General features: G+C 33.5%; 1 protein-coding gene across 1 annotated transcript in view; it reads right to left on the bottom strand.

Moving 5' to 3' along the window:
- Positions 1-1,032: 1,032 nt before the first annotated feature.
- HECTD2 (HECT domain E3 ubiquitin protein ligase 2) overlaps positions 1,033-11,874 on the bottom strand; it is a 78,327-nt gene continuing 67,485 nt past the window's right edge. The window contains exons 15-21 of the mRNA XM_004427821.3: positions 11,644-11,802; positions 8,364-8,438; positions 7,634-7,721; positions 7,441-7,547; positions 6,034-6,149; positions 5,297-5,440; positions 1,033-3,497 (exon numbers count right to left, since the gene is read on the bottom strand). Coding sequence (XP_004427878.1) covers positions 3,377-3,497; positions 5,297-5,440; positions 6,034-6,149; positions 7,441-7,547; positions 7,634-7,721; positions 8,364-8,438; positions 11,644-11,802 — 810 coding nt within the window. The 3' untranslated portion in view covers positions 1,033-3,376. The remainder of the gene's footprint in view (positions 3,498-5,296; positions 5,441-6,033; positions 6,150-7,440; positions 7,548-7,633; positions 7,722-8,363; positions 8,439-11,643; positions 11,803-11,874) is intronic.

The raw sequence follows: 11,874 nt of genomic DNA, 5'->3' as shown, positions 1-11,874 counted from the left end.
AAACAGTATTAAAAACCCTTGCCTAGTGAGACATCTATAATAAATTCTAAAACACTGTTTCTAGAATAAGATTCTCCTAACACAAATTTAATGCCACAAATACACTTAGTGTTCTTTAATCTGTGATTGCACCCAATGTCTGACAGTCAAAAACCCTAGAAGGCTTCAGAAGCAGTGGTGCTAAGAGGTTAGTTATCACATTAGTACCATGATTCCTCTTGTATCACATTGTATTGTTGACCACATGCGAGGCACTAAGTGCTTTACACATATTAATTCATTTAATCCTCCCTGCAACCCTATCTATGAGATAGGTGAGTTTACTGTTTCCATTTTACAGATTATTTTCACTTTATAATTGAGGCACAGGGAGATTAAGTAACTTGCCCAGGGAAACAAAGCTAGTGCACAGTAAACTCAAACCCAGCAGTCTGGCTCCAAAGCCCAGTTCTTAACCACTGCCCTGGACTAAAGGCTATGTGGCCACTGGGTGAATTGATCTTGTACCCTCCCCTGTGACAACCTGCCCTAGTCTTTCTTCCATCCAGCTACCTATTTTCTTCCATTAATCATCATCCATGACATTCTCTCCTACATTCTCACAATCTCCTCTCTTCTTTCTTTAAGCATAGGAAATGTGGGCAAGGGGAAAAAAAGGCCAAACTAATGGTTTTGGGGACAAATACTTAAGACCTAAAGTCATCTATCTATGGCCAATGAAATGTCATACTTAGGTCATTTCTGGGTGGCCTCCAGGGCATTGTAACACTCATCTGGTGGAATATCTGTGTGATCATCCTGACATTGGATATACAGTTTCATATTGAAAATAATGCTAAAGAAGTTGGTTATATTTGGTATCAGTAACAACACACATCTTTTGAAGCTATATGTATTAACAGTTTTCCTAAGTGCTGGTTTAAGAGACAGTGTAATGAAGAGAATAGTTTGCATTCATAAGGTATTTTAAACTTACCAATTTAATTGCCTAATTTTCAAAAAAGGAACTGAAGCCTTGCTGATTGTATAACTTTAATATTTGAAAAATTTTATCCAGAATTAACAACTTAATATAATACAGATTTGTACAAAAAAGAGGGACTGTTAAAAACTTCTGATCATACAGACAAAAATATGATTAAGCAAAGATTAGAAAAGGACAGGACATTTTGTAAATACTGATAAATACTGTGCAATGCTTTAATTTACTGTGGCAGATACAAAAATCAAGAATTCATTAACAGATTATATAAAAAAAAGCAACTACATGAATTTTTTAGCTGTTTAAATTAACGAAATATAACAGTAGTGTTTTTTTTTAAAAATGAGGTATTATTACACTGTAAACCAAAAACAGAGCATAAATAAATAAAGGCAATGTGCAATTTAGTGATAAATGGTTATAAATTTCAACTTAACAACAGACAACAAAAATTTTCCAGTTATTTATGGACTTTGTCAGTTAAAAATTTGGCTTGCTTGTATACTTATTTAAAAGTGACATAGCTATCGAGATACAAGCACATCATTAAACATGCAGACCAGCCAACACAATTTCTCCATCTCTACCAAACAAAAACTTTGTTTACATTTTATTTAAAACACTTAAATCTGGCTTCTTATACATGATTCTTTTGTGCTTATTAGTTAATAGTAACCTACATGAAACATCTCATGTCCGAGTTCAAGCAGTGTAAGAGAGAAGCAGTTTTATTTGCATATGGATTAAAAACAGAGCAAACAAAATCAACATGCCTTTAGCCCTCTTAGGCTTTCCAAGATTTTTAAGAAGAAAAATCCTTTAAATAGTATGTCCAAGCGGAAAAGCAGAGTCACTTCTGCCTCAAAGAGAATAGTAAACTAAGTAACTCCTTTTCCTCCAAGATTCGCGGGTTGGCTTCAGCACTGCAGGAGAACAAGCTGATGAGCTCCCCCACCCTGGAAGAATGCTGCTGGTTGGGTGCAGGAAGCATAGCAATGAGAAAACAGCGTGACTCAGAAAAAATTTGGGGAAAGTATTATTTGCATGTGAACCATATGCTGGTATTAAATGCTGGCTTCATTATTATTGCAAATATATCTTCAGAGTTTTCTGAAGGAAAGCTATCAAAGTATAATAGAGAAGTCGATTTGGGAATACTTATAACATGCTAATAAAACTGCTTCATTTGCTGTAAATTAAAAAGAAAACCATTTACTGTCTGACTTAAAATGCAGTTTCTTTTTAAATGCTACTTTATTAGAAACTCCAAAAAGGGTACTTTTTAATTTACTATATTCAGGATCCAGTGAAAAACAAACATTTTGGCCAAAATGTTGAACTTTATTTTTATACCAAGCTACGTCATTTTGACCCAAATGTTATTATTGTATTCACTTTTGTCAAATATCTTATCCTATCTTTTCCAAAAATTAGTGTTTCAGTACAACTGGTGATCAAAAAAATTAGAAATAAGCCTTGTACATCAATCAAAGTATATATAAAAACATTTCTTTTCTTTTGTGCTTGTAATTGACTTAATTTATCAATGATCAGTTAGATCTGATTTCTGTCCTAATATCCTGACCACTAAGAAGAAATAATCATTATACAAATATTACGCAGTACTCAAATTAACTAGTTTACTGCCAATATGCATGCAGACTAACAATACTTAAAAGAATATAACCTTGAATCCAATTAGTCTGAAAATAGTTACACTCTTGTACAATCATCTTTATTGATTTGTAAAAGCTGTATACACATCTAAAACCCTGAATTTACTTTGTAAAAATAAATCTTTAGCAATAAATGGCACTATCAAAATCCCATTATTCTCAGGCTATTATGTAGTTATTTACATGCTTTTCAGCAACAGTTGAAAAGAATCTTATAGGACCAAAGCCAGTATATCAAAAAACCCTGTAAATTGCATTTGCAACTGTACTGTTGTTTACACCCTTGTATGAAAATATGGCTCAAGGCCTGACATTAATGATAATGGAGCTACTACCTGTGTTGCTACCGTGTGCTAGCAGACCACAATCTGCCACTGGGTTCCACTATGCCACCAGTGCATTCTTCACTGTGCTTTGCTTTCCCAGTGGAACACCTGTGATAAACTACTTATGGAGAATGATAAAGTGCTATAAAAAAGAGGGACTGGACCCACACCTGTCTCTGCCATCTGGTCTTTGCCTCATTCAAGCAATTTCTATGTTTTTAGAAAATCATGCCTCCTCCACCGAACATACTTCAAATTTGATTAAAAAAAAAAAACTAATTTAAAGTTGGTGAACTTTGTCAAGGTGTTTTGAGACAGAAACATGAAAAGCTTAAAGGCACAATAAGAGGGAAGTGAATGCTACATATAAAATATATTTCAAGTCTTCTAGGTTACTCAAGTCCAAAACCTTCTGAATTTGAAATTCCAATGATCAATTTCTGTTTCAGGTCCTTTTTGCTCTTGTAAGGGGGAAGGCAAAGTTGATTGAAGCAGGTGTGGGCGATAGGCAAGCTAAGGAAAAAAATTTTTTTTAAAGATACTAAGTCTTAAAACACACACAATGACTGCTAAGCAACTTTCAAACACACACAATTCAAATCTATTTCACTATGCTAAGAGGTGACTCATTAATGCCTTCACTGAACAGATACTTATGGATCTACAATGGTGATGTTCCATGTCTCCAATGGTCGACTATATTTAACATATGTGAACTTCCCACTTTGAAGTCCTAGAGTTCTTCAAGATTCATGCCTAAGCCATGTAAGCTTATAAAATAATCCTTGAAACACTAATAATAGGAAAATTTTAGATGTAATGTCACATTTGTATTAAATACATTACTCAGATTACCCTTTTTAAATTGAGAATATTTTTCTTAATATGAAATATTCTGAAAAAAAATTTCCTTTAAGAAAATAAATCTATAACCTTAAGAGTCTTCTCTTGAAGTTTTTCATTTTAGGTCTTTAACTGTAAATCTTGTTGAGAAATTTCTTAATTTTATATACATACATAAATATTTGTTTTATGTTTTAAATATCTTGATCTTGACTTAAGTATTCATTAAAGAAACATTTAATGGGCACCTAATATGTTTGTAGCTACATGAAGAATATAAAGGTATATAATGCATGGCCTCTGCCTTGAAGGGTTAAATGACTAAGATAAAGGTCCAAAATGATAAGTGACATGTGACTTCTATAAAATATTCAAGGAGCTCTTTGAAGAAATAATGACTGGCTTTACAGAGGAAGTCAATGTGAAACTGGGTCTTTAAGGAGGGGTAGAATTTTCATCAGTAGAGAGGTAGCAAGCAAATGTCACATGTAAAGAGAACCGCTTTAAAATATGGAGGAAGGAACAAAATGTGTCTAAGGGATAGCAAAATAGAGCCAGTTGACTAAAGCACAGAAAGAAGTGAAAACTGATAGGTAATTTGGGGGAGAAGAATATAGAGCTTTATTTGATATGCTCTAAATTCTAGAATTTAAACTTATAGAGAGCAATAAAGCTATTATGGCCTAGGGAAATATCATGAGCAAAGCAGTGTTAAGGAAAAAGAATTTAATAGGATAAAATAATTAAAAAGGGAAAAATCTGAGCAGGTAGACCAGGAAGGAGGCTATTCAATAAGCTAGGAATGAGGAAAAAGTACCCACACCAGGGTGGTGGCAGTGGGAAAGGAAAGAATAGAGTCCAGTTCTAAACTGAAAGGAAGAACTGACAGAACTCAGGGAATATATTGGGCAGGAGAAAAAATGATTATAATCAAAGTAGTGTGTACTCAAATTAGCTTAGAAATTATGAGGTGTTTGGAAAAGAAGTACGTAGATCAGCATTAACCCATCAACACTATTAGAAAATAATTTAAAGCCATCATCATCACTTTCATATGCAAAGAGCACTAGATCAAAAAAAAACAAAACTAACGGACTTCTAGTACTAATTATAATGACCAACTCCCCCAAGAAACCTCACCTTAATATTTTTAATAAAAACACCTTTAAATAAAAGTTAAGGTTAGAAAATATACTACTAAAAGCAAGCTAGATTCTAAAAGAGACTACAAAGCAATTGACTTAGCAAAGTAAAAAGTTAATGAAAAGGAATCATTATCAGTTAGTGTTGCTATGTCTCAAAAATTAACAGAGAACCTTAAGCCATAGCCTCTCTCATTTCAATGCGATATTTACTCCCAAGATTTTCCTAAGAAAATGACTTCAGATTGAAAGAATCCTCTAATTCCAAACATACTACTAGTAGCAAAATTTATAGATTAAAAATAAAACCATAATCTGGAAACTTACCAGTTAGTAGAAGTTTCATTCTTTGAGATTTTGAAGTTCAAATCAGCCATTCCTCCTACAGGGACTCTGTCACTTCCTGTAGTAAAATGTAGCAACTTCTTTTGAAGATCAAGAGGAAATCCAAGCACAACATCCCAAAAGTATCTAGAGAACACAACAAGAAATTTATATACAATGTCTTGACAAAAATCCTGCAGATCACAATAAAATAGTATAAAGTAAGCTCTAAGGAAAAAATTTCCCTTAAACATACATAATACCCTTAATGTGAAATTAAGGAACGACAAGCTCCTATACATGAATTAGATTTTTGACTAACATTATAAAAACGACATTTTAATAAAATTATAAAAGTAGACCAACAGTGGATAGGACAAAAGCCATTTTTCTCCTATATAATTTACAAGTCTTATTTTTTCAACACAGTGCTGTTAAAATGCTATTTATAAGTAAAGCATCCCTGAAATTCCAGAACCAAAGTTATTTTAAAAAAAAGGTAAAATCTCTCTACTTTCATAGAATCTTATTTATATCACTTTCTCCCAAGGGGACTGTTAAGTGATTTCATATTTAACATTCTCACATTACTTTCTAGAAATAAAATAAGGCAGTGTGGGACTCGACAATATTTCAGCTGACTTACTTGATTCAAAGATTGTCAGTTATACAAATAAACGAACCACATTCGCTTTCTTCCCCCTTCTGCAACCTCACTATCCTAAGTATAAAGAGCTCACCTTATAGTTAAGTCAGTTTTCGCATAGCCATCATACTGAGTACTTCTCTGCAGAGCATGCATATCCAGTTCAGGACTTCCACAGACCAGAATTTCAACCTCTTCTGGACGAAGCAGCTGGCAACAATTATTTATCAAAAATGATAACAAAAAGTGATGATTGAAAAAAAAAGCGAAATTAGAAGTATTTTCACTGAATCACATTACAAAAATCATGACTTCTCTTTTGGTAAATCAAACCGTTTTTCTTAAAGAAAAATCTTCTCCATTTATATTTTTCCTACTGAGATAAGATATTTTTGCTTCTAAAAGTTTACAAAACTTGTCAAACTATTACATTCCCCCTTTTGCAAATAGTAATTAGCAATTTGCCAGAAAGAACAAACATGAATCCAAATTACAACTCTGCCCCAGAACCCAGCTTGAATCTCTCTTAGCTACTCCAGCAATTACTGATCTGCCTGCCTCCTTCCAATATCCCATAATGCCTCCCGTGTGCACGCAGAGTTTGGCGACTTGTGTCCTTCACTTGTTTTTTGACCTACATAGGCTGTCTCCCACCTAAAGAGATTAAAACTTGAAAACAGAGACCATGCTATGCCATTTAATTCTTATTTTCCCTCCCTCCACCCTCACAACTACCAGTGCGTCACAAACTCAATTACAGCTCAACAAAGTGGTGTTTTCACAAGTACTTTCAACAACAAACATGTGACAAAGCTTCCTCTAAAACAAGCTCTCGCCTATGAAAAATAATTCAAATGAAAGACCAAACCCTCATAATAAAACTGAGGGCAGACACAAGTGGCACGATGGAGCAGCTGGGGTGAAGAGCATCGGTTCTTTGGAAAACTATGCTTTTTTCTTATGATATTTTCGACACGGTGTTCTAAACAGCAGCTGACCCACATTCACATGGCTAAGATAAGTCAAACCAACAGGAGTCCATCATGACTCTGGAGACAAACTACTTCCTATGGGGAAAAGGCAACTCAGACTTGCTGAGGGAGCCTTGAAGCAGTAGGAAGCAGTTATGAATATGTTCCTTAATCAGTAAGATGTGTGGCTTTTGCCCTGGAGCTTATGTGTTAACTGTTTTCTGTGCTTTGTCCCTCAGTATGAAGACCTTGAGTCCCCAGGATCTCTTCATCCACTCTGCTTGGGAAATTTTTTAAAGCCCTAAAAGACATAGCATAAGGGGAGAAAAATGGAGTTGACTGGTCTTTTTTCCCTTTAGAGAATTAAGGCTGAAATGTGAGAACTATTTTTATTTCTAGCTCTATCTTTAAAAGGTTGAAAACATTTATTATTTTAAAAGCTTATCTACTAAAATATTTAAGGAATTATTTTCTAATATTATAGTATTACAAAACCTAATTGAAAGCATAATCTTAAGTTCTGAACTCACCATTAGGGCATTTGAAGCACATACACTATGAAATCCATAATAAAATGCAGCAAACTGCTTATAGATGGATTTGTTGAGAAGAAAGTCAATATAAAGTTGTACATATTCTGGAAAAGAATTTTACATTTGTTAAATAGTAAAAGTAAATGGTAAACACTAATGCATTTTAATTAAGAAACGGTGTCTAACTTACCTTTTCTATTTTGATTGGTGACTGGAATTTTATCACCACCTGGCTTTAAATTATAGGACTTAATTATTCCAAATTCTTCTTGAAAAACCTGATGGGAGATTCCAACAAGCGTATTTAGTGGTATGGTTGATACAATAACAGGCTTCAATGAACAGGTTGGTAAAATTTAAAGACAACATTTTTTTTCCCCCTTCTAAATACACAAACTACAGAAAGGCTAAGCTCTTGTGATATTTGTATGAAGAATGAGGTGTCATGAAAGCATTACGGGGTAAAAAAGTAGGCCTTAACTCTCTCTGTTGAATACACTTAAATACTGATGTTCCACAACCCAATTATTAAATACTGATTTTCATCTCCCAATTATTGTTAGGGGAGTGGAAACAACAGAGCTTTGGTCTGATCCATTAGTTTCTGCTCCTAACTTCTTGTATTGAAGCTACAGGAGAGGCTTATTTTCAGAAGCTGAAAGTTCTGAGAAAGTAAGCAAGTCAAAGGAATACGCCAGTTGCCTAGCAGAGTCCCTTATCCTTGGTGAATTTCTTTAAGCACTTTCGTTTACTGCTCATCTACAGTGTCTCTACTTTATCAGGTTAAGATCCTTTAAGATCGGGGATGGTATGTGGTGATTAATCTTGCTCATCTTTTCTAATGATAGGTATTTAATAACAAATGGCATTTTTCATAGATGAAATACAGTCAACAGAAAGCTATTTGCCCTTAACAGTACCTGGAATGTTGAATAGAAATCTTCTTCAACATTGCCTTCATATGACAGGAGTTCACTTAATCCATGGGCCAACTCCTGTAAAGAGAAATCTGTTATCTATGTTTTTAAATCAAATAGTATTACCCAAAATAGTTAAGCAGATCTACTACAGTTCATTTATGTGTGAGATAAACTCTTTCAGATTTTGAAAGATAATATTTGAGATGTATTTTTCAGGGTACAAAATGCTTGCTAATGATTTCTACCATCTAAAAGGCTTGGAAGAATTCATTGGAAAAGGTCATATAAGAGGAAGATATCCAGTTCAAACCGTAGAGGCACAACTCTGTGGTCTATTCTTATGCAGCAAGTTAAGAGCACAGATTCTATCCTAATTCACTGCTATCTGCAACATCACTATTTATGAGTTTGTAGTATTTCTCACTTTCAATTTATATTCTTAAAAAATGTTTTAAAATTCATCTTTTAAACATAAAAATATACAGTTTATACATGTTAAGTGGTTTCTACACTTTTCAGTGACCTCCTCTCCCAAGAAAAAGTTGAGAATACCAGAAGAAATATTTTCCTACACTATAACTCATGTTTTCCATGAATAAAGATTTAAAAATAGAAAAATCAACCTAATCTTTAAAAATTTTTTTCAGGTTTTATGAAAAAAATTAAAGGTTTAATTTAAGTTATTAGAAGAAAAGATAAAGAACAGCATGGTTAAAATGATCTTACATACTTTACCTAATAAATTGTCCATTCCATTAAAACCAGAAAATTTTAAACAAATCTAGGCTGACATAGATTTGATATGACTGTCATCATTTGTTTCAATTATTAATAAAAATTCTGGATGCTGAAAATTATAATTGGGAGATTTGCGATTTTTTTAAAGAACTTCAGAGACTAGCAGGTGAATCCAAGGGAAAGGACTTACCCTCTTCTTTCAAAGATTAAATTTTTAATGACAAAATACAAAGTCGATAGATCATGAAATTACATACTCATATCTGCTTTATTCAGGACTGTAGGCCTTTTATTCTCAGCCTTTGTATTTTCAAACCCCTATTTCTATTGAAAATTTTTTTTGTTTGCCTATACTTAGACTCTTAACTGTAATATGCTATCTCTAAAATATTAACTACCCAGTTAAACTTTTTTATGATTTTGTAAACCTATAATGAAATAGTGTATGAAGATACAGAACATTGTTTTTACATACAATTTGAATAGCCTGATCTTATTTAATAGAGCATGTTTGAGAGTGACTTAAGCAGAAGGAAAAGAGATATTACAGTTGCTGATTCAAGGTTATGCTTGCCTCTCCTCTCTTCTCAACTAAAACGCTCGAGTGTGATTTTCACAAGACTGTGTGAGGAAGATGGCTGTTTACGTTGCTGCACAACTCTGATGCTTTGAGTCATGGAGCCCTTCTCTAGAGAAAACAGTGTAGCAGTCATTAACACGATCATGGAAGACTACTGCCTTTATTAACACCATACTGAAGCCTCCATTGTTAAACATTTTGCTTACTTTCTGTATTATTTGTCCTATACTCACAGATACTGTGTTTAAACTAAGAAACATATCTAGATGTTTCTCTTTGCTTTCCTGTTTATTCTTCTTGAAAACACATAGTGTATAAATACAAATGGTAAACAAAGAATTGAATAAAGAAGCACTTAAACTTTTTTATGGATATATTTTTATCATATATGAAATAGAAATTAGGTGCCAATTTTTAATAGATGTCATTTATTTATAAATTAATAATCCATTTATAAAAAAACTTTTAAAAATTACCCAATCCACTATCCTAACACAGTAGTTTTCTTGCTTCCTTTCTATCTTTATTCATGCATGTATAAAAAGTTAGTTTTTTCTACAGTTCATCTCATAGTATATGCACAATCTTGATTCATTATTAAAGAGCCAATATAAGAATATGAAATTAACTCAGTGTCATCTTCAGCTCCATAATACAAAACAATATACTGGAATAGTCATTCACAAAATTTCCCTTACTATTAATTTAAAAAAAGCTGGATCTAAATGAGTCAAATTCAAATAGCTTTAATCATAAAATTAGGCAATTTACTGGTAAAAACCAATAATAAAATTAGGAAATTTACTGGTAAAAAAATTTGGCAAAAACTGAATATGTCGGACAAAAAGAAAAAAATCACAGAAATCTAAAATGAGAAGGCAACTTAGAGATTAGTTGTCTACTCCCATCATTTTACAGATAAGAAAATGAAGTGACCCATCCAGGGTCATAGGTAGTGTGCTATAGATACAAGACTATAAAAGGGCGATCTTTCAGTTTCTTAATGAGAGCCTGCTCTATTGCCTTTTGCAAGCTGTCTTACCACACTATTTTTCTAACTATTGAGTCTTATAAAAATATGGATTTAGGCTCTTAATCGGAAAGAACCCGAACCAACTTCAAAAAATGTGTCAGATAGCACCTCCGGGAAGTATGAAGAATGGTCTTCTAACTGGTCACATATTCTGGTGAGGTTTCTCAGCTTTCATAGGAAGGCACCAACCCTACACCAAACTCATCTGACCATTAAAACACAGGGATATCTAGATAGGCCCTTAATGAGCAACAGAGAATGTCCACATCCAGGGACTTGCTAAAAGTATTACTGGGAATTCTCTGCTGAACAATAGTTATCAAAACTCAGCTATAAAAAATATTATTATAGGGGATTGTCAGGAGGATGTATTACTATTCATTCCTCTACTAAATTTTAACAGTGGATTAAATTTGATGATCAGAATTCTAATTTCTGAACCGAGGAATGTTATAAGAGATGGTGCCGTGAAACTCATTTATTTGTTTTAGAGAGGTTGTTGCAGACACTGTTAATGACACTGCACAGAATCATCTTACTAAGGATGCACACAAGTGATCAAGTACTAAGTACTTTATTATCTCATGTAATCCCCTTTGTTTTCCTTATTGTTCACATAAGGAAATTAGAGCTCACAAAGGTTAAACAATTTATCCGGGTTCACAAAGCTACTAAGTGGCAGAGCCTGGATTCAAATCTCTGCCTCTGACTCAGAGCCTGTTCTACTATGCTATAAGAGCTTAGAAGTGCTGCAAAGTGGGTTATGTGTCTCCATAAGGAAGTAGAAAGCTAGATAAAAAATGAGATGGGTTACAAAGGTAGAGGGAGACCATATTTAAACATAAGAATAGCATTAGGAAGAGAGACTGTGCAAGCAGACGAGAGAGATTTAGCATTAAGGGATAAGATATTAATAACTTTATACTCACAGGCATAATCTGACATAAGTCGTCAGTGGTAACACTGCAGATGCCTACTGGTGTATTCTGATCACTAGGAACGATAGGAGGGCTCAATAATTTCTTGTAACAGCAGGGGGGGAAACGAATATCCAAGGTAATGCTGTTATAAACAGCTAGTCCCATAAGCTATGCATACTAAATGTTAAGCATTAACATAAAATCCATGACAACAAATGAGTTTTGAACTATGCATTGGCC

The sequence above is a fragment of the Ceratotherium simum genome, chromosome 6 (genome assembly GCF_057802395.1).
Source record: "Ceratotherium simum simum isolate JZ-2026a chromosome 6, ASM5780239v1, whole genome shotgun sequence".
NCBI lineage: Eukaryota > Metazoa > Chordata > Mammalia > Perissodactyla > Rhinocerotidae > Ceratotherium > Ceratotherium simum.
Note: the sequence above shows the minus strand (reverse complement) of the source record. Positions and strands in the feature narration are given on the sequence as shown.